Here is a 24,475-nt window from a genome sequence, read left to right on the forward strand (position 1 = left end):
AAACAATCCTTACATTGTAATTTCCCAACCTCACCTTTCGGGACCACAAATCAAGTAGTCAGAGAATTATAGTATATAAAGGATTTCACCAAAAATAAATAAATGAAAAATCCTATGATGCATTGTTATAGCATAGTGGATCGCTTCCACTGATGCTGATTTCTTTGCACTCAGATTTGTTTGTGTCACGGGCTTTGGTTGGAAAAGTGCTTGTTCGGTATCAAATGTGTGAAGCTTTGGATTGTGTGGATGAGGACTCAGGAAGTCTAATTTTTGGGAGTTGGTGATGTGCCTAAACATCTGAAGAGTGTGAGACGATAGAGTTTTGCTTAGGTAACACACACCTCCAAGGGGAAGCCCTTGGGTTGGAATTGAGCATATACTATATAGTCACTGTCTGTTCCACATACATAGCGGTTCTCTCTGGTACTTAACACCTTGGTATGCATATTGATGCTAAAAGCAGTAGGTCATGCAAATAGATGGAATGGAAAAAAACGAGTTTAAAGCTCTAAGGAACTAAAGGCAGAAAACGAGCATTTATATGCAGGTTCTGGGGAAGTTCCAGAGGTAGGCAGGTTGCCCTAGAAGGTTGTATCTCCCATTCACCTCCTTTAGCACTCGGGAAAGATGAGCAAATGCTAAGCCTTAGATAGATGCTTTACATTTTTCTTGGGAATGTAAATTTGCAGTTTCTTTCATGGTCATATGCTGTAAATTGCATTGCAAGCAATGTAGACTGATTTGAAGGGTATGTGTCAAGCCCTGGGAACCTGTGAAGGAGATAGTCATTGTGATGCTGTCTCTGTAGGAGTCAGATGGCAGAGTTCTGAAATCATTGTAGGCTTTGCAGGAGGTAAGTGGAGGCCATAGTTACAAACTGCTGGCATAGGCACAGACAGACTGGAGAGTACACGTTTGAATGTGGCCTGACAATCTGAGGAAACGCTGTCAAATTTACCTCAGGGCTTTGAATCTTTAGAAGAAGGAGGACAGACCTTGCTTGGGGGCAGAGGGCCTACCGTGGCTACAGGGTCCCAACCAGGGGATTTGAAGTTGTTTGCTACTGGTGTCTGTCCTACTATGCCTCTGCAAACTGGGCCTAATACAATACAACCCTTTCCACACTTCAGTGTCACGGTAGCAAGAGTGAACATTCACATTCTTCTCAGGCAGGTAGTGTGGGGTGCTTGAGCTCAGTACTCAACAATCAACCAACAGGAACAATAACTTCAAATTCCAGCCCAGTGCTTGTCTTTTTAAGAAAAAGAGAGTAGTTTTAATTACACAGAAGTGCTGAATAATACACACTGTACCTTAGTACACAGGTCAGTGACCATGGGAACGATTCAGCCTTGTTGCTCTTCTCCCACAAGTTCCCTTGCTCTTCTGTCCTGGGTGACCTCTTTTAGGGTTAAACCCCCCATCCCCCTTTAGTAGTCCGGTTCAGGTGCAGTCTCAGGTTTGCCCCACCAGTCAAAATATTCTTAGCACTTTGTGGTGTAGCTGGTAGTTGATACTCTTTTCCTTGCACCTTCAGAGCAATTCAGGCAGCTCTGCTGCATTCCTACAGGCAGGGTCTGTGATGGGCAAGAATAGTACAAGGCCACCAAGTAGGCCAGGAGCGGGTTTCACCTCCATCTATACACCCGTGTGGCTTAGTCCCATGCAGGTGCGGTCCCGGGCTGGGCCAGCACTCGTAGTTAAAGGCCGAATTGGGTCACTTCTAGCTCGCTCTTATGTAGTCAGCTGTCTCTGCATGTCGCTCACTCCCTGTGGAATATTGGGCCTCTTTCCTCCTGGGCAGTTTCTCCTCCTGCAAGCCCAATAGACTCTTTCCACCTCTAGAAGGCATGTCTGCACTTTAAGCAGATTCTCAGCTCCTCCAACAGAGAGAGTGAACTTCAGGCGACGTCCCCTCACTACTTGGATACTGGCCGTCACACAGGCACTAATTCTGGCTTGACAGCTGTCCTTCTAGTACTTTGCAGAACACTTCCGTCCCTGGTCCCTGGCCTTACTCTGACTTCCTGGCAGCATAAGGCCTTTTTTTTGTTGCTATGCTTCCTTTGAGAGGCGAGCCAAACGTTGTCTTCCTTCTTGTCTGACAAAACATGTACCCATTTCTGTTTATCAACTTACTGGCATATATCCTCCTGTCTGACCACATTCATGATCCATGCTTCCAATCTAATAAAAGTCCTAGACTGATGTATATGTATTGATCTTAAAGTCATCATCAGTACCTCCTTAATCACAGAGAATACCATCAGTAGTGAAGAAAGCGGTGGTTCTAATTCTACTGGACAACACCCAACGTGGATAACACTTACCTGGTCAATGAAAACTAACATGACAACTGTAACCCTTTTACCACGAAAATGTGCCAGTGATTTATGAATCTCAAGTGCATTCTGAAGTCTTTTTAGGCAGGCTTTCCAGGAAGTGAGCGTGCAAAAAGCCAAAGCCAATAAGTGTGCTCCTTTCTAATTTCATACTTCTAGCTGCCAGGGCAAGAGCAGGGAGAGGTGTGAATGGTGGAGCAGGAACAAATAGCCAAAGGGAATTCAAAATGGAGAGATAAAACAAATGTTTCTAATCTCTTCTTTCTTGTCAGAGCAAACACTTCTCGCTTTATCTCCATTTAGAGGTTCCACTCTCCACTAAGGTTGAGTTCTCGTAAACTCCTTCATTTTTCATGCAACTTCTAACCCATGTATATCCAATCACATTCCCTCTATTTCTGTGATGACTGTAGGGGGATCTCACTAGCATCAATTGCTGCTCTGCTTTGTCTCCCTAACACGTTTATGAAATGGGAGTAAGACCTGATTTCCATGTACTCTCCTCAAGATCCTGGACCCTTGGCAGGAGTTAGAGAGTACTCTTCCCAGCCCAATTGAAGGTTTCCCCGGAACTGATGCACCACTTCACAGTCCCTGACTGGCGGCTTCACCGAAACCGAAGCAGCTCAACGCGGCACAAAGCAGGACCTAGCAGCTACTGATCAGCGGCCTTACTGAAATCAACACAGTTTGAAGCAGCACCTTGCAGCTCTTGATCAGCGGCTTCACTGGACCCGAAACAGCGTGTCTCACCCCAACAAAAGTCCACGCATTGCAGCACCTCGCAACTTGTAGTCGCCGGTTTCACCATAACCATTGCAGTGCACCTCAGACAGCCGCAGAACCCCACATCACAGCACCAAGGACAAAACTCCAGTGAATGAACCGGGTCCTAAAACCCGGCCCACGCTCCAACGTGTTCTGCCTGAACTTGTACCTTTGTCCTGGTCCAGCTTGACCAGATAACCACAGTTGGTGCTTTTAGCTGTTTGGTTCTATTTACTTCTATAACCTGTAAAGCTCATAACCAATTCTTCTGATTGGATTTTGATTGTTTTGGTGTCATTTTATTTATTAAAATTAGTCTATTATTCTAACTTGGGTTAGGATTTTTCTTGAGGTGTGTTTTCACTGTATTACTGTTTGTGGGCTGCTGAAATACTTTACGCATTGCCTTTAAATTAAGCCTGGCTGCTTTGCGCCAAGCTGCCAGAGGACTGAGCACAGGTTCATTTAGTGACTTATGTGGTTCACCCTGACAAGGACTGTGGTGCTACTTAATTCGAGCTTCCACCTACCTCAACCAATAACCCAATTTCTTACACACTCCCTATCCCCAGAAGTTTTGAGGTTCTAGAGTCAGATGCTGTATACATAATGCATATATCCATGAGAAATTGCTACACAATGCTGTTAGGTTTGAATTGTCACAAAGATTATCTGAAGCATGCAAGGAAGCATCACATAAAGAACTAAAAATGTGGCAAGCTATAATGTCCCCCCGACAGTAAATACTGATATATTCCAGAAACTGAAGCCTATCCATTTGTTTATAGTGCAATGTTCAAGCCAATTGGTGTTAGATGCTGGATCTGACAGGCCATGGTCAGAACGGAACCTCCCTGTCGTTCTCAGTTATTTATTTTATTTGTGTGGTTTCAAACAACAATAATATGCCTCTAATTTAAACTCTAATAATTAACTAGATCATTCGAAAATCCTGAATTCCCTTGTAATTCTTCCCATCTATTTAACTCTGGAAGGTAATTTCTAACTTCCCATTTCTTTCCCCCAATCTCCCTGCACCCTACAACATGCAAGCACGTGAGACGAAATAAAGGACCACATTACTGATACATACATTGCATCCCAATCACACCAGAGTTTAAAGTTTTAGACTTTATATTGCCGGTCACAGAGCACCAGCTAATAGGAATAAATAAAACACCCACCTTCTTGACTCAATTGTGGTTTCGCAGCATTTTCACCGCTCATCAATACAACAAGGTCTACAGGAGCTCGAATAGTGGCCTGCCACGTGGACAAGGCAACCGGGGGTTCCTGGCATGGAAACAGGGCCCTGTTGTTTATATTTGATCCTATGGTGTAGACGCAAGGCCTGGAAGGGAAAAAAGAAACAACTGAACAAATGATGACCATTCATAATAAATCAACTGGTCGAATTAAAATTCCAAAATGCCTCAACAAATATGTCTCCTTGATGCGCCTTCTTCATTATTCATGAACAAGTTAACTTGTGTAACAGTGGAATAGGTTTACACTGGGATTTCGTGTCTTGAGGATCTAACTGTTCATTTCCTGCGTTTTCCTTTTACAAATTACTGTTTTCTGGTTTGATCATTTAATTGGTTAAATTGAACTAATCTGAGACTATAAATCGGGGAATGTTCTGATGTAATAAGTTAAAACCTTGTACTGGAAACAAAGTGTCCTAGTTACTTGGCGTTTTATGTTAATCCTAGATTGAATTGTTTTTAGGTATCTCCTAGGCAGTGCATGTGTGCTGTCTCTTCGAGACATGCTGTATCTATAATATGTAGGTATAAAAAACAAGGGTACCCCGTTGTGCGAACCAGGGGTTGAAGTACATGTAGAGGAGACAGTGGTTCAAGGGTGGCCTAAGAAGTCCAGGTTAAGGTAAGGAATTATTTGGTATAGGAACTGAATTAAATCAAAAGGGAGCAGAATACATTAGGGCAACATGTATAGTTTTTAATTACACTTAGATAAGATCACATTTCTCAAAAACTTGTTCAGAGGCGCACAGAAGTGACAAGGTGTGTAACGTGACTAAGTGGTGGTGAAATTGTAGCGAAATATCACAAAAAAAACAACAATACGAAATCTACAGGGAATATATACAATGAGGGGATTTTCAATTGGGGGTCGACGACGTTTCGATCTTTACTTATTTTAGATCATCATCAGGACAGGGTGGGCAATCTGAAATTATTTTGTATGGATAATGAGGATGCGTCCGTAGTTCTAGTAGTAGGCTGCTACATGCATTATCACATGGGATTTAAGGTTCCTTGGTATTGGTGAACCGTCAATTTAACGTTCAAGTATTCCAGGATCTTAGATGCATACATTAGGTTTGCATTGGAGATGGTAAGGGATTTTCACGTGGAGATAACTCCAATTTAGCTTCCTCGTCGGTGCAGCTGCGTACTTGGGGCAGTTGAATTTATGTTTTCTGGTCGGTGGCAGTAAAGGCCATCCTGGCAGGCGCCTGGGAAAACTCTGGCGTAGTGAATGCGTCCGACGCTGTAAATGCGATCGCATTCTCCACAATGATGGTGTCTCTACTAAGCACATGGATGTCAGGCTTTAAAAGGGTAACAATTACTGCCTCTAAAAGAGAGGGCAGAAGGTGTAAACTCTCAAATGTTACCTCGAATATGACCAATAGAGGTGGGGCAACTGTTTACATATGTTTATCATAGATAATAAGGGTAGCCCTTCTGCTTCCGGATAGCGGCTGTTGGGCATGCTCTTGATCACGTTCTTTAGCTCTTCGGTTGCAAAATGAGCCATCAGCACCTCTCTCTCAGAACTGTCAAGCCAGGCCATGGCCATTCCCTCTCAGTTTTCAGTGGTGTTGACCTCCTTCTCTTCGCTGGTGGCACAGAAGGTGTAGTGCTTCGTAGATACTCTATTCACTATTTCGGGCGTCCCTTGAATCATGTGTCCATCTGTGTCTAAGGTTTTGCCAGGGTTCTCGCTGTCCATATAAGTTTTTTTTTGGCATAAATTCTAGGCACTCTGACTTCTCATTCCCTGGTGCTAGTAAATTCGCTCAGTGTGGAATGAACAGCATGAAGCACCTTTTTGTCGCCAATTGCGACAAGAAGTACTTCCAGGTTTCTGATTTCAGTTTCTAGCTGCTTTGGTCGAGCCATGTAGCTTGCTAAAGCAATAACTTTATATACGTCTTGAATACTTCCCAAACTATAACGTGGTCCGCAACCGAACGAATATTATTGCCTATTCAGTGATTGCCTCACCTATAAATCTGGTGTTTTTTTTAACATCCTCTCTGTAAGTGATTGTACATTTAACTTATATACAGCACACAGACAGAAGGTTGGGGTTGAAAAAATTTCACAGCAGCGAAATAATGAGTTGCTTTTAACTGCTATGATGTTACAGTAGTTAAAATCCAGACTTGAAGGCAGTGACTCAAGAGCCCAGAGGATCCACCATCTTATTTGCCTTCTCCTTCCCCCTCATTGGCTTTCGCTGACCCAAGAGACAAGAGAATGTGGATGGCAGCCAATCACCTCCAACCTCCACCTCTGGAGTCAGTCAAGGGTCTCTGCAGACTTGTGTCTAACAGGCAGTTGTCAGGCTAGCACCTACCTGCCGTTCTCAACTATTTATTTTATTTGTATGGCAAGAGTGTGGTCCAACAATGTAGGAGAACCTTACAGCAAGAGAGAATTACTAGAGTACGGCTGAAGAGGCATAACAGATGAGTATACAGTACAAAAAATTACAGCTACACAAGACGACAGGCAAAGTATCAGTTAGTGGAGGAAAGAGGGACAAAGAGTTAGCACATCACAGTGAGCAAGGTTACCTCCTATTTTTCAAGTGTGTATGACAGAGGAGAGAGCATAAAAACATGGCTACAGGGGTTAAACGTAGAAACACTAAAAAATATAACACTGAAGCATAAGTCGTCAATTTCGAGGCCAGGGAGAGAAACGTTCACAGCCATGAACAATGTGGTAAGCAGAAAAGCAAATAGTTGGAACAAGCTTGGAATTCTCTTTAGAAAAGGAGTTTAAGATAAGTCCTGTATGGTGCTGAAGAAGTGGCAGTGGGTAGAGCAGAATGGAGTAAGTTTCAAACTCTGGTCAAAGGAACCATAACATTTATATAGCACACGCTACCCTGTTGCCTCCTCGCGTTATAGTCTTTTTTTACCGTTGCTTAATACAGGTGTCTCTAAAGTGCTCTCCAAAAAGGTAGAAAATTGGAAAAATGCCTCAAGTGCTCTGGTGAAGAATTCCAAAAATCCAATACTTGGAGTGAGATTATTTTTGCACCATTGGGTTTAAGCTTGACACTGAAAGGCAGCAAAATATTTGATCCTGACTGTGGAGCGGTCTCACTGGAAGATAGAGAAATACTTTTCACATCTTTGAATATTATAAGAGTTCTGCCGTGAATGGTTAATCAGTGCATTGAGTTGCTGGTCAGTGGCAAATGATCTCTCTTGCCAAGACCGGTAGTAAGTCTAACTGCATACTCTGTAATTGGTCAATGTGACTGGCCGATACGCTAGAAGGAAGGCAGCTTCAAAAGGATTGATTGAGCATTCTTTTTAAATGCCAGTGGTTCACAAAGAAGACATTCAGCAGGGGTGGTTCTGAGGAAGACTTTGAGTGATAATTGCTGTACCATAATCGAGCATTGACAGAACAAGACATCAAACTATTTATTTATTTATTACTGGTTGTTTAACCCCTTCACTGCGGCGGCTATTCCGCCGCAGTGCTAAGGGGGAGGGCGGCCGAGCGGCGGGCGCATGCTGGTTACGGAACCGCTCTGTCACCAGCGTCGGTTGCGCTGTGCTTATGACGGAGCGGTTCCGTCATGGCCCCGCCTGCTCAATAGAACGCCCAGCACAGGCGCGGAAACCGCCCCGCGCAGGCGTGTCGGGCAGGCCATGACAGAACGGCTCAGTCATCAGCACAGCGCCACCGCGGCTGATGACGTAGCGGTTCCGTCACCAGCAGGGGAGGGGTTAAATACCCAATGGGTGGTATAGAGCTTTATTTAAGAACAATAAGTCCAGTTTTACCTGGTTTAATGCAACATAAGATCAGTTACAAATTACAAATGTATCTAGCATGAGAGACACCACCCTTTCTGACATTAGGCCGAACAAATTATCAGTTTAATTCAAAATAGCTATTAGCACCACTCAAGAACTGAGTTCGAGGGCAAAACAAGTTAAAGAGTTTTATTGCAAAAGTATTAAAATAGGCAATACAGAATACGTCAGTATATATGATAAATGCACAGATTCAGAGTACAAAGTCAGAAATCAGAAAATCAGAAAAATATCCATAATTTCCAGGTCTATAAAGAACATCAACAGAATTTCTAACAGAGAAAGAATGTCTCTTAATACTCAAAGTCTAGTGTTTAAAATGAAAAATTGCGCCCTCCAACCACATAAAATCAGGGGATTTAATAAAATCTGCAGACTCAGTGATATAACATGCTGATCTTTCTTTGACTGACATTTTTCTTCACAAGTAGCCAAACCAACGTGCACATGCTTTTCTGAGGTAAACATTGGCACGGCACAATAAGTTTCTTGAATTTCATTTGATATTGATACAGAACTGTTTGACAATGATTTAGATGACAATCAACTTCGTTCATTGTCGATTTGTTTTAATTGATGTCACCCTTGGGCCTTGTGGGTGTGTGTCGAATGTTGCCTCTGGGACGTTCAGCCTGCCATTTTGTTTTTGAACCATGACGCACTTACATTTTCCTTCGCTTTGCAAACCACCACAAAATTGTTCTACTTCCCACAGCCTTTATATATCTGTCCTAAAGCGGGACATTTACCTCCGTGTGGAAACAAAAATCCACATCCAAAACACAACTTTCTTTTACGTGTAGCAATCATTATGTGTCCTTCAGTCTTTTGTTTTGGCCTACTTTTCACACTTATGACGGATTCATTCTGGGTACCTCTGAGCTCCATGTCAGCTGCTTGTCTATCAGAAGGCTATTCGCTCTGGCAGCCATTAGCACTCGCTCCAGACTAAGAGTTTCTCTCAACATTCGCCTTCTGAATGAATCTAACAAGCATCCATCAATAAATTTCAGACGCATAGCTTCTTCATCATTAAATTAATTGAACTTACAATGTCTGATGAGTATGTTGAGTCTCCACAAATTCATCAATGGTTTCACCAACTTTCTGGCATTCTTGGTTGAAGATGTATCATTCATAATCAACATTTGGCATTGGATTAAACGTGAGATTCAACATTTCTCTAATCTGATATGGGACTTCTTAATCAGTTTGAAGCATTTTCTTTACAACTTCTTTTAGACCATCACCCGCAAAATTCTTAAGATACTCGATAATCTTTTTGTTATCAGTCTCTTCAAGGGCATCAGTGAAATAATCTAATATCTCTATCCAAGCAGTCCATCTATCACCAATATTCAGCTTTTTGGCGGTATCAAATGGTGGTGATGGTTTCAGGAAAGTGGCAGCGTAGTAGCCATTTATGGAAGTGTTCATGTGAGCCATCTCTGAGGCCTTCGGACATGCTGGCCTCTGGATCATCCTTGATGACTTTTGGAAAGACAACCACGGTCTCTGCCTCCATTGGAAAAGCACTGTTTCACTATTCCATAGATATCAGTGAATGTGTTGACTGTCACACACTTGTCAAGCAAAACCACTTTCTTCTCCTTCACACTTAGAGGTTCAATGTCATAAGACTTTCTTTTCTATGGTTGCTTGACTAGCACTCAATCGCCTTTCCCAATGTCAGTCTCCTGCCATCAGCACATAATTTCATCTATGAATTCTGGACTCCAAACCTGGCTCTGACTTTGATGTCCTCTAGCGGAGGCATCCATTGTGGAAGCTTAGTACGAATTAGTCTCACAAACAGGAGAGTGGCAGGATATTCCTCTGTGGTTGAGCCAAGCGTGGAGTGTTGCTGTATGCTGTCAACACTTGGCATAAAGCATTGGGTACTGGTGTGCATTCCACTTCTGCTTTTTATATTGTATTTTTCAGGCTGCTCATGAATTTCTCAACCATGCCATGTGGCCAAAATGGTATACTTCTTCTGCATTTTCTGGCTAGTTGGCGGACAAAAAAATGAAATTCCCCACAGCGACCCATTGTCTGACTTTACAGTGTTTGGGATGCCCAATGCTGCAGGAATGTTATCCAATGCTTAGGTCAACTTTCCGCACTGTTGGATTACATGATTTTTACTAGCGGAAACCAGGCAGATTCATCCATAAGTACTAGCAAGTTTTTTCCAGACATAATTGGGCCAAAACTCGGCCCAAAAAATGCCCCTAGATCCCATACCCTTTCAGGTATTTTACAAAATTCAAGTCACATTAGTCAGCTTGCCTACAAGATACATTTACACAGATGACACTATAGAAAGGCAACCTCAATTACTGATTCAAATTTAGGGAGCCACATCCTTCTCCTCAATGCTGGTTGCTACTACTCCTCGGTGCCCTTCATGTGCAGTATCAACAACCTGTTTCCTAGAGCTCTTAGTAATGACAATCCTTGACTCTCAGAGAACAACTCCTTCAATTGTCACTGTTAACTCTTATTTGTATATTATCAAACACCTTGGTGTTTCATTTCCTCTGGGTCCACTTCCATTGTTTTGGTCCGCCTCTATTTTTGTGACTTTATTGATTGCTTTACCACCTTGTTGTCATACTCGATGATGGCTATCGCTTACTGCACTGCTAGCACTGGTGATAAGCTGGTTTTTATGAGGAAATTAAGGTACTCCTCATCTACTGAGGAGTTTGATTTGTTTTTCTAGAGGGTGCCTAGATAGATAATCTTCTGCTCTGTGTTACTTTCCCAGTTTAAAATGATGTTTAAGTGTGATTCCCTATCTTTCAATTCATGAGGACCTTTTGGCTTTCAAGATTCCAAAAATGGTCATCAGAGATTGGTGGTTTGTTAATATGGTGACTTTTCTTCCTATAAGAGAGTTGGGCAATCTTCAAATGCCCACCACCAGGCTTTTCTTTTCAAGTTGCAAGAATGCTTTTTCCACATCTGATGGTGTTTGGCAGGCATACACAACTACTCTATGAAGTGGTTCATTTGCAGCCTCCTGTTGTGCTGGATCATCTGTTAGCCCCAATGGACTCAAATCGACTGTCACCTGTGTATCTAGATTTGGAACAAAATATGCCAAGGTCATTGCTTCTACTGCTTCTTTGACACTTCAAAAGCTTCTATCACATTCTAAAGCCTGTTGTCTCGTCAGTTCTTTGAGCAGTGCACTTACAGTGACATAGTTTAAAATACATCTTGCATAGTAGATTGCCATTCCCAAAGATTACCTCAGAGTACTCAACTCCTGCAGGATGGATGTGTCTGTGAGCGTACTCACTATTGCCATATAAGGTGGCATTCCTTTTCCCCCCAAAATTTGGCCAAATAACCTGTTTTGTCTTGTGAAAATCCAATTTTCGTTGTTCAGAATGAAGTTGGCTTCAGACATAATCCATGTACAGCAGAGTCATGTTCATTATCTGATGTTCCGAACACGGGCATATCATCATTATAGTTTAAGGCTTTGAACTACACAATTCTGCAGCTTACCTTCTGCTGTTGATGAGATCCCAAAGCTGATCCTCGTGTATCTGAACAATCCTAGATGAGTTGTGAACGTTGTGATATCTTGGCAGTTTTCTTCCAGCTCCAGCCAATAAAAGCCTTTGTTCAGGTCAAATTTTGTGAGAAACTTTGCTCCATTCAGCTGGGTTATCATATCGGATAGCAGAAGCCCCATATACCTCTCTTGCTCAAAGGCTTTGCTGGGTTGCCTCATGCCAAAAAAAATTCTTATTTCACCATTTGAGTCTCTCTTTGATACTACCACAATGGAAGAAGCCCATGACGTTGGTCCTCTAAACCTCTTAATGATATTCAGTTTGAGTAAGTTTTATTAACTATGACTTCCTGTTGGTGAAAAGCGACTTTCTGAGGACCATGAGTCACTGGCTTGACTGCCTGTTTATAAGCTTTGTACCCCTTTCACTTTAATTATTACCAATCCACTAAATAGTCAGAGGAACTGTTGTAACATTGATGCTGGTGGTTGTAGACAAACATTGATGGCAATTTTACCCATTTTTGTTGCTGTGAAAAACCCAACAAACAGACAGCAGGCAACTTCCCATTTAGCATGCAACAATGACTTGTATGTTAGTTTGGCTTCAAATAATCCTACAAAATAGAGAGGTTCAGAAACTGCCCATATGTATAAAATCACATCTGTCTGTTGTAATTTTGGTGATAGTTGTATTTTATGAAACTTTTCTAGGCACTCACTCTCAAGAATGAAACATACGGGATGTTTTTACACCTTTATCTTGACCTTGGACATTTCATTGTTTGTGACTGCCTCCCACCGTTTTCACTGTGGTACTTCATAGTTACAAGTCCTAGCGCAATGGGCGTTTTGAGTCCATGTATGTCCAACACAGGCATGTCCCCTTCCAGGACATGTATTTCCATCATCATCAGCTTTTTTCCAGGGAACAGTAACTGAGCTATAAACTTGCCTTTGCGCGTGTAAGGTTCAGTCGCTGTCCAGGTGACTATCCTGGCATTGGTATCTAGTTCAATAATTCTGTTAGTGATGTTAGTCCCATGGCATTGAGTAAATCACCACTGTCTACTGCACAACTCACTTGATGACCTTTCATCTTAAGGTTAATCAGTGGAGTTGTTTCTGCAGCAGCTTTCTTTGACTTCTTAAATATGTAGTCCCCTTCCCCATTGTATGCAGATAAGCTTGACCTCGAGCAGCTCACTGAAGAGGATGTTGATAACTGCCTATTGATTTTTCTTCTCATGTGTGGTGATTTTCTCTTCCTTTCGACTTCCTCATGCTTCTTGTGCTGGTGGCTGTCATTTTATGTTCTTCTCTTTATCCACATACTGTTCTAAATTGGTTTTCTTTACTGCGTCCTTGAACGTCTGTCCCATGGCTGGGCATTTTTCTTCATGTGGATAGGATTTATCACACCTGTAACATGCCCATTTCCTCTTTTTTTGTTCAGACAGAGATTAAGTTTTATCTCTCTTGAACATCTGGCATTACATTTCCACAGGAATTTACTTCCATTGGGCAATCATCTTATTAGACCAGAGTTTCCTGCCCTCACCATCCTGTCCGCCGTGTATAATGTCTCACAATGCTTCCAAACAATGATTTGAAGGCGCAAAGTTCAAGATTCAACACATGCACTTTAATTAAAGATCAGGCCAATGCTTGTTTTGTGATTTGATTGTTTCCTCGGGCCCACATATGTTCATAGCACAGTCTCTAAAACATAAAGAAACTTATGCAAGTAATAAAAGTAATTAAACATATAAAGCATTTCTACAACATATACATGTAGTAATGGTAGCATGCTCCCCAATACTACAACAATTTTATACATGTGCTGATATGACATATGGTGAGCATGAATTTCACTATTGCGAACACATTTCATCTCTATGTGCGTCCCGCAGGTAGTACCTCACAGGCACTTCATTACACACTATAGTTACTAATCATTGGGGTTAGTGTTAAGGTCTTATCAAATGTTTGCATCTACATTAATAGAATAATCTATTATTAAGGTCATAGATAAAGATGCATCAGTGTAATCATCTTGCTATAAATCAACAGCAAATATATTAAATCATTCAGTATAGGTATATGGTAAAACAGCTCATAATTCCCCTTCCTGTTAATGAGTGTACCCTCATATCACATAACATAACCATGAATAAATTATAATGGCTCTCTCAGCACGCTTTCAAGTGTAAAAGATTTAAGTGATCAAAGTCTCATAGCACATTAATTGCAAAGATAAGATTATATTTTCTGGTCAGTCAAACCACAATCCACAAGAACCATTCGGTTTGGCCGATATCACCTTCATATGCATTCATTCTGTTCCTACTCCAGCTCAATATTTGATGTCCAAATGTAAGTGCTTCTTATTCAGGGATAACATCCTGTTGAGTAATTCAGTTTTTTCTATCTTGTATTCATCCTAGTCCTCTTTACATACTATTTTACCAACATATGCTAACATTTCTTCTGCCAGATTTTATTATTGCATAAAATGTGTTAGTAATTTGGCCCATTTCTAACCTGAGTTCTAAATTGAAGCGCAATGACTGATCAATAACAAAGGTAGTAACTTTAACAGATTCTTTATCACAAATGTTTACATATGGCAGTTTAATGTTTCTGTTAAGATGGAATACTGAGAAGCAGTTGTACAGTCTATATGTACTTTGTGGTTGATTCTGCATGAATATGGTAATGCCAGGACTTCCAGGTTATATAAATAGTCCTAATAAGAATCAATGGGACAAAAGTTGATAAATTGAAATTGGATCCCTAATTGAGTGGGCCAAGTAACTAAAGATGACTGAATCTTTGAGTTAAATGCATTATGCAATTTCTGTAAATATGAACATCTGCCAGAAATGTTAACATATATTGATGAGTTAGTGTGTATAAGCCCCAGTAATTAGTACCTATGTCGTGTAATGAACTCCCTAAGAGGTACTATTTGAAGGGACAAACACGCGGACTATCTGTGGTAACAATGGAATTAATTTTCAACCTTTGTCAGCACATGTATACGTCTGTTGTAGTACACGACAGCAAACTAACAATACTACATATATTGTTTGTAGAAATACTTTATACTTTTATTTACTTCTATAAATACCTGTACGTTTTCAGAGAATATGTTATGAACATATGTGATCCAAAGGGAGCGATCCAATTGCAAAACACATATTGGGCAGATCTTTAAACAAAGTGCATGATTTGAATTTTGAATTTAGTGCCCTCGAATCATTGTTTGGAGGATTTTTACAGGAGTGTTTGCTAGCCTCCAACCCAGTTGCTTGCTTCTCGCTCTTTCTTTCGCTAGGACTGCTTCAAGCATTTTGTCTAATGCATGCGTTTCTTTTTGCATCCTTTACCGGCAAAGACTCTGACAGGCAATCATCTACGATGAGTTGATGTATTGCTTCCTCCTCGCTGAATTTGCATATTCTGCACTGCTTCAGTAATCTGTATAATCTTTCCTCCAACTCATCCATAGTTTTCCCTAGACATTGCAGCGTTTTGTTGAAAATTCCCGCGTCTGGATCAAATTTCTCGGCCAAAGCTTCTTTTACTTTTTGATATGTGAGCACTTATTCTTTTGCAAGTTTCTTAATCACTTCTGTTACTCTATCTTCTGCCATGTTCTTGAGATACGTTCAATATGATTTTTTTTACCATCCATATCTTCTATGCTTCGATGAAATCAACACCTTTTTAATCCTCTCCACCAATCAATTTTATATCCTCTCCACCCATCAATTTTGTATCCTCTCCTCTCCACCCATCAATTGTCTTTGTCTTTTAGCCATGTTGAATCGAATCGTGCTGGTGGTTTCAAAAAGGAGGCAGGATCTTTTTCTTGTCAAGCGACATTTCCCGCTTTGGATTTTGGATTGAAGTTACAAAAGGCTAGGTGCCTTGCTCTAAGCTTGGGATTTCCCCTTTTTGATGCTATTTATCCTTTCATAGTTTCTTTCTTGACCCTTGCCACACAAAGGCTTCATTGATTCACTCCTTTGTTTGCATTAAATTCTCAGTGGTCTTAGTCTCCCTTTTTCAGGATGGCAGTGTCTAAGTCATGACAAAATGGTGGCGCCCAGTATCACTAGATGTGCTTGTGCTGCTTTATCCGCTTCCCTTTTTAAGATGGCGACATCCAGGTTTATTTATCTGATTTTGATCTGACCACTGTATGAGACAGCTGTGGCAGTACTAGCTGTTTTCACTTTTTGTTGTTTAGAACCATTGCTCGGGTTTCTCATCGAGCGGCCACATAACATTCATGGGCAGTCCTGAGTGCTTGCCCTGAGATGGGTCAGCTTGTTGCTTACGGCAAATGGCCACACAACTGGGCCTGTACTGAGATGCGGCATCTACTTACTTTATTTGCAAGCAAACCACATTGCCTACTGGGGAACACCCAGGTCGGCTCTCCACTCCATGCACTTGTTTTTCATGCAGCACTATTTCTTTAACCTGCTGTCTTTTATAGTTTTGCATGAAAAGCTACTATGGGATTTCTGTTCCACTTTCATGGAGCGCACACACCCAGAAGCATCCAGTATCTCGAGTCCTGCGTGTGATCACTTGGACTTTTTGTCCACAGATGTCGTGTTGTGTGTTGTGCATATTCTGCCTGTTATACAATCACTGTAGAGGCGGAGGTAAGGGTGAATATTATTAATTTATTGGTATTTCCATGCACACATTGGACAGCTACATAAGCCTTTTTCTGATGCATTTTTTGTTTTTTTTGTATTTTTCTTTAGCGTAAACATGAACCAAAGTCATCGGAGCACTTTACATGACCATCAGATTACATTAAACAAGGTGATTTTTTTTATGTACAGCAATGTTACGTGATTTTCCAAGCATTACAGGATGTTGAACCAGCACCATGACTCGAACCTGTTTCTCCAGTTCCAAAACTGGCAGCTTAGGCCAATAGACCCCATCTCCTCACCAAACCCCTGCCTGGCCCGTCCACGCACCCCTCTCCTCTTGTCCTCCAATGCCACTTCCTGTCCTTCGTGTCCTCCCCATTGGGCGTGGTCATTGACCTGGGAGGTCAAATGAATCTACCTCATGGATCCTAGTCCCTACTCAACACTGAATAAGGTCATTACCTTGGAGAACAAAGTGAACATATCATGTGGTGTTATTGGGATGGAGATTGTGGCTTCAAATGGGAAGTGGTTCTGGGTAGCAATATATTGGCAGGAGGCAATGCATTGGTTTTATTTGCATTTTGAGGGGGAGGTAGTTGCCCTTTGTGTTGTATGGGAGGGGGCCAGGTATTTATTGTATTTGTGAAGTACAGGTAAAGGTGCTGCCATGTAGGAGGATGGCAGGTGGACACTTTTCTAAATATTTGGTAGGGGAATGTGAAGAAACTGTCAGTCTACTAGATACATAGTATGTTACAGCTAGTGGGAGGGGGTCTCAGGAAACTGAGAACTTGATTTTTCGTTCGTCATACAAAACATAAAACTGTATATGTGAGGAAAAGTGTTCTTCTGATCGGCATCATTTGCACCGGGACTCCATTGTTTTTTCATTGCCATCTTGTGTCACACGACCCACCTGGTCATTTCTGTTGATGCCTGAGGAAAATCTAACTAACACGACAACAGCCATCATGCAGCCTGCATTTCTGCCCAGAAACTGTCGCACACCCAACCCCCCTTTTCTTTGCAGTTCAACTGAAAGCCACGAGACACTCACACCTGAGTAAATGATTTGTTTTCCATCTCCTGCTCCCAGCCTGGTAAACATCCTTGACACCGTGATCTTGAAAGACTGAGCCTTGATCAAGCCAAGTGAACAATGATTTGTGTACCAAGCCTTGACCAGGTTGTAGTGTAGTTCCTAGTTTCCCACTAGGCCCTGCACATTGGAATAACATAAACAGTAGTATCGACGTGGAACTGCGGATATTCCAGGCCTCCACTGACTATGCTAAACTTAATTGGGTTGTGTTACCAACTAGCTCAGAGGTCACTGGAAACTTTCTTCTCTGCATAGGAAGTGATCAGCTTCCTTGGCACAGACAAGAAGGGATTCAGTTTTCCAACAACCGTGCAACATGACAACTTTGCTCCTCAGATCAAGAGTCGATCTCTAGGGTCGTGTGAAACAATAGACACAGATTTCACTCAGTCAGTCTAGTGCAGTTTACTTTCACGGTATGTAGAGAATAGAGAGACGGGCGTGTATCAATAAAGGGTTAACATTTATTGAACAGTCTTTCTTCTCGTACAAGAGAAATGTATTCCACAATTGCAATAACTGTTATTATAAAAAGTACGTACAGTAAGATAAGTATTGCGAAATAGAACTGTAAAAGCATTGATATGGTTTCTTAGCCATACAATGGTTGAAAGTAATAAAACATATATACAGTCATATATACATTAGGCTAACATACTCAACTGGTGCTTCTAACTAAGCCTACCCCAGTGTGCCTGACCTAAGCCTAACACGTGAGAAGGGGAGTAAGTAAGTAGCTTAAGTTAAGTTGGTTTTGCCAAGGTTTGTTTCAAGAATTCTCGTCTAAGGGTTTAGTCAACACCATACCTCTGAATAGAATGATGGAGGATTGGTATCTCCTTCAGGGGTCTCTCTCGATATCCCAGTCACCCGCGAGGGTAAACCGGAAGCGCCAGGACTGGATTTCTCTGCACGAGAAATGCAGCGGCTTCTCTCAGCGCGTCGAGGAAGGAGGCGGGGGACAGCGTCCGCGGGCAGCTGGAATCTGCTGGATGTCTTCGCAGAGGACGGCTGCTCGGCTCCTCAAGCGTACTGCACCATAGTTCGCGCTGTAGCGGCGATAATGGTAATCAGCAGCTTCACCACCACAGGATGGCAGGCTGCAGCGACAGAGTGCTAGTTTTTACCAACACAGGGTCATGCAGGCAGCCAGCATCAGCAACAGGCAACGAACTCACAGCTCGTATCTCTCTCTTGCTTAAGGCAACGTTGGTAATATTTATACCTGACAGGTGCCGGGTTTGACGCAAGTTTGCTGGACATAAGACGTCAATTAAAGATGTCACTAGGAAGTGACAGTTATCAGTTGCTCATTAGAGTTCCATTACTAATCAAAACATAGCAAGCGGGGATTTCCAGGTTTGCTAAGTTTTAATCTTGTTGAAGAACTCGGAGTGTTATCTAGGAATATCAGATAGTGACTGCTGCTCTGTCATTGCACTAATTGGTCGCAAAGGAAGTAGCAGAGAGTCATGCTGGAATGTGGCTCTGTTCGTGTGAGGCCAGAGATGACTTTTCAGAAAATCGCACTTGAACGGTTATGCCAATATAGGGAATAAATGGATTTATAGCCGAATAGGGGCATAAGGTCACAGTATCGATCAGGAACCTAGATAAGCACGCAACACCCACTCCACGGGTAATGTCCATCAAAATTACTAAAACTAAGCAATTAGATGCATGTGTAACATTGCCCACCCCAAAATACATAAATGCATTCGAAATAGGCGTACTTGTAATACATGGAATTTAGGTACTGTACGTTTTTTTTTTAAAAGCATAGTAATCATTCAAAATTATTGCATATGAAATTAATGAATATTATGCATATAGAATTACACATGAAGTATCTCTGACAGAAGAAATGCGAGATAAATCATCACATAAAAATGCATTGTAATAACATGTGTGCTAGAGGCTGGTGTTATGTTGTTATGTTGTTATGTCTCTAGATGTGTTTTGAAATAGAAGTGTGAAGCTTCTGTTCTCTAAGAATAGTTTTTACGTTAAGCAAAGAATTGTTTGTGCCAAAAAGGGTCAATATTAAAAAAAAATTGTCCAATTCAAAGAAAATAGATTTCCAAAGCTCCTGGCAGTTCTTGTTGATCAAAACTGAAGGCCGAATTCAGAGTTCATGGGAACGCTGTGTGTCGGAAAGCTTCTCAAGTTATTGTTTCTCTGTGGGTGAGAACATCGTATCAGACAGGCTCTCAAAGAATTGGTCTACAAAATCAGGTGATAGTTCAACCAAATTAGATAGCGCTGTAACTTGGCAGGTGTGAGAATGATTGCTGTCATCGAAGGCAGGACCAGCAATGCTCACAGAACGTTGTACCTGGGTGATGTTGCTTTTGTCACTCGCTCCACTGTTACCACTTGGCTGTAGTACAGGAGTCTCCACAAATGCCGTCATCAGGATTGGTAGCCGCTGGGGACAACACAATGCGTGAGCCGTTATTGGACTGAGCAAAGTATCGACGTCCATTGGTACTGCTGATGGAAGTGAAAGACAGATGTCCAACACGCATTCATCGCCGCAAAGCATACACCGTAGCACAGGTAAAATGCAATTTTGCCATATCGGTCTGAATGAAAGGAACCAGGTCATGTTTAGATCTCTCAGCCTGGCCAATCCGAGGACGTTAGTTATCCTGTCCCTGTAGCGCATTGCTAGGATTGTCTCTTCCATTCCCATGGGAGCTATGTCTGAGCCGAGGCTTGCCATAACGTAGCAGGAGGGTCAAAAATAGAATCCCTGCAACGAGTCCCAAAAATAGTGGTATGCCGCCAAAAATGGAGTGCACAAAATTAGGAAAGATTCCCAAAATTGCCTGGAAGGGTGTTAGCAGTCCCGTAAAGACTGTCTTAAATATGCCTGGGATGCTTGTTGCACTAGACATGTTAAAGAGTTGGCTGCACATTTCTACGAAATGCACGGGGCAATTTGTTGATAAAAGGTCATGGACTTCAGTAGCCGTCCTTGCGACTAGAAGATCATACGTCTCTTTAGATGACGTTATAGGCACTGTTGTCTGTAAAAGCACAGATTTCATTTTGCTTAATGTATCAATTCGTATAGAATAGAGATTCAGACGAGGCCAGAGGGGAGTCACTATGTCTGGAGGCCCGCTCGGGAACAATGCTTGCATACAGCATTTGACCATGGACGTAACTTGTACTAGATAACTTGTCCCTGGCGCGAGGCCACAACACCTGTGATCCGTTCTAAGAATGTAACTCCCGTTTGCGAGTTGCATAAAGAAGGGCTCTATCTGAGTTGCAGGTGTGACTAGCTGGTGGCATGAAAGGTTGTTTGAATTCCCATCACATGCTCCGTGTAAATTAATACCCTGACACAAAAGTATACCGCTTAGTGAATGTTTACAATTCTCACCACTAAGAAATACATTTTTGTCGCCGTCACTATAGCAAGAATGAGTGTATGGTAATTTCCATATAGATTTTACATATCCTTGTTCATACTGGCCAGCAGGTATGTACTCAAGGCACTTATGAAATCGGAAAGTTGTTATCGGAATTGTGATAATTCCGTGTATTATCCATTCAATGACAGGACTCTCTGACATTGTCAATGGTAATCTCTCGAGTCTTTCGATGCTCAGGATTGTATAGTCTGCTCCTTTCTGTGCCAAACTGATCTGTTTATCAGTAAGGTTAAAACTGGAAAATAATGACGTTGTGTTGATTAAACGCCAAGGCACATAGCCTGAACGAAGGTTTTGCAGCGTCCAGCCTAGTTCTATAATAGAGCGTAATTGAGACTGGCCATGTTGTAACATTAGCAAATCTCTGTCTATCACATCAAAGGCAGAGGATACAATATTGTCCAAAGAATATATTCTGGAAGACAGAGTCGTTAACCCATTGTCTACCACAGAAAGTGATTTCTCCAAATTAATACGATCAATTTCTCGTATCTTTTCAGCAGTTTCAATTTGCTTTACTTTCCAAGCCTCATTGTAAGCAGCATAGATACTGGTCGCTATGAAACGCTTTTGACGCTGTTTGCGTGGTCCAAGAATGAAATCGCGCAAATCAGCACCATCTTTTAATAAAGACAAGTGTTGCTTAATTTCAGCCAGTGTGGATGTAGCTAGCCATTCTAGGCAGAGTTTCCCTACACTGTATGTTGTTATAATCCCTGGATGTTGTCTCTGGGAGTATCTAGGGTCTAATCTGGTCATTTTTAAACCCTGTGTTTTATTCAGGAATCTATCTTGACAGCTATTTGTGTCTGTAGGCCAGATTAACCACTTTTTCCAATCAGGATGTGTTCTGTTGAAATGTAAAATTTGTGACACGCCTAACTCAATATCTGCGGTTACATTTTCAGGTATTGGCTTTGGTATAGACGGTGTTTTAAGGTCTTTGTTCTTAGCTAGGCCAAGACAAGATGTTTGGTGTATAGTGTCATTTAAAAACAACATTTGTTCTGGTATCATGCAGGTTCTAAACAGTGCTTCTATGCCTTGCACCTGCCAATCTTTTGTACCCCAAATTGTTTTCGTTTCAATATTATTTTTCCAATAATCAAAACCAAATGTCATCATTTTGTCATAAAATGCTTCTGAATATATCAATTTAGAATTTGTCAGCATTGTTTTCATTCCTGTTTTATCTAACAGTTTGGAATAAAACGTTTCTGCATCACTGGTGTTAAACCCTGAAAAGTATTTGAATCTCTCAAAGAATGCTTTAGAACTGCTTTTAGGCGGTGTAGAACAATGTTCCCATTGGTTATACATAAAAACATTTCTAGGCTGTGCAGATTTATGCAAGTAATGATCCCCATAGTGGGTGTAACAGAATAATTGCTCATAACTAGATGAACCTTGTAAATAATCATGATCTATGAATCTAGCTGACATTACTAAATCAGACATCATGTCATTAATACTGTTAAAGTCCCAATCATCAGAGAATGTACTTGGTGTCACAAAGTCACTTAAGGAAACCTTTAGTTGATGAGGATACTTCAGGATTTCGACCGGACCATAGATCTTATAGTCTGTTTTCTCCCATACTACCCCACCAGGTATTGGAATTGCTGTGACATTTACTGTTGACAGTTCTCTTTTCTTCACATGGGATGATCTGTGTGGTTTCAGGACTATGTTGATGTTCTGACTTGCTGTGTCCATTCAATTGTAATGAACTTTCCCAAAATTAAAACTAAAATTAGGCATAGTAGGAGTATGAATACCCCTGAGATAATCCAATGCTCAATCAACGGTGAATCCAGATATAGTTCTTTGATTTGTTGAAGGAGTCCTGTTGTATTTTCTTTAGAATACTTTTTAGTTTCTGGCATCACTTCGGGGTCGTTTAAATCTTCAGAGAAGTTGTCGAAGTTGATGAAATAACCAGAGGCAGTTCTGTTAATTGATGGGATTGTTCTTTCAATCTGTCTCTCGGTAGCACTTTCTGATGCCACATCATTGTAGACTGGTGTTGTTTCTTGACGAACTGTTTCAATCTGTGTTTCAAGAGGCACGAGTTCCATGGCATTATTGCATAGTCCTTCATTGTGCACTGCAGGCTGATCGAATGTGATGAGTCTTTCAGTTTGAACCTCTTGGATTGTTGCAAGTTTGGGTATTCTGTTGTTTCTTGGGAGTCCACTGGGCCTACTGTTGATTATAGGCCACATGCTTGTGGTTTTACCAGATCGATAGACACGATTCTGTTCTCCTTTTTACCAGCAAGGGGCGGTAGCACAACTGATCTTGTTCCAGTGACTGCCAAGACAGGTACTGTTTTTCTGTAAGAAGGCCCAAATTCCTTCTTAACCGCGATCTTTTCTCTGACTAGATCCCCAATCTTTGGAATCCAGACAGGCCTTGCTGGGGCTGTTGCGGGTGGTGCCTCGTCAGTGGTACTTGGCTGTTGCTTTAACTTTATGTTGCTTAATGATTTTCCTGTTTCATTCAGTTCCTGTAAAATAGCCAAACGGTCTTTTACATCAAAGTGCTTTGTTTCTTCTTGTACCACTGACATCTGACTATCGAGGTCCTGAACGTTCATTCTAATTCCGAACAATAGTTCGTATGGGCTGAAACCTTGTAGAGAATTTCTTGGCATGTTGTTAAGACTAGTCTGGACACTTATTAAATGTTTGACCCACCCAGCGCCTGAACCTAATACCTTCGCTGTTATAGATTGCTTTATGTCACTGTTTTTTCTTTCTACCACACTATTCCCTTCGGGATGCGACGGACAAGAATACCGCAACCCAATTCCCATGCTGGCCATGGCCTCCTTATAGGCTCGAGAGCTGAAAGCAGGACCCTGGTCAGAATGGAACGTGGTAATTGCGTATGTGCCGATAAAGACTCGCAAATCTTTTATAACAGTTCTAGGCGTCAGCCGAGTGCTGGTGGACTCATTTTTAAAAAGTGCTTTTCGTCTTAACTAATTAATAGGACGCAGGTTGGGGTGCAGGCAGCGTTACGCTCTTTCTGACTGGTAGCCGGTAGCAAGGTTCGCTACTGCGATCCCTATTGCAGTTTTCACAGTTGTTTGCATATATTTGGTGTTCTACACTCATTCCTGGCCACCAGTATACTGATTGCAATTCAGTCAGAGAAACCTTAATTGTTTGGTGTCTCAGACCCAAACCCATATGTGCATCTGCTTTTAAAAATATTCTCCTGTTCGTGTTTGGAATTACTCTATCCCCCACTCCAGGGATTCGAGCAAAAGGAACGGAGTTTGCATCGATTATGTATGCATAATTGAGTGGATAGTTTACGGGTAGTGCTGCACAGTCGCCTTTTACGGTCGTTTTTACTGCCAGCATGGTTTCCCCGTCTATGTATTTATCTGTACGCTTTTTTGTGGCTACGGAAGCCGGTTTAGTTGCTTCCGCGGTGGCTGTATTAGCCAATGAATTCCCTGCAACGTGAACGCCATCACGTTGAAGAC

General features: G+C 41.7%; 1 protein-coding gene across 1 annotated transcript in view; it reads right to left on the reverse strand.

Annotated features, from left to right (window-relative positions):
- The window catches only part of AOPEP (aminopeptidase O (putative)), a 1,575,581-nt gene that overhangs the window by 1,356,508 nt on the left and 194,598 nt on the right, over window positions 1-24,475 (reverse strand). The window contains exon 3 of the mRNA XM_086961188.1: window positions 4,298-4,464. Within this exon, the coding sequence (XP_086817314.1) occupies window positions 4,298-4,464 (167 nt within the window). The remainder of the gene's footprint in view (window positions 1-4,297; window positions 4,465-24,475) is intronic.

This window comes from Lissotriton vulgaris, chromosome 3_1 (genome assembly GCF_964263255.1).
Source record: "Lissotriton vulgaris chromosome 3_1, aLisVul1.2, whole genome shotgun sequence".
NCBI classification, from domain to species: Eukaryota; Metazoa; Chordata; class Amphibia; order Caudata; family Salamandridae; genus Lissotriton; species Lissotriton vulgaris.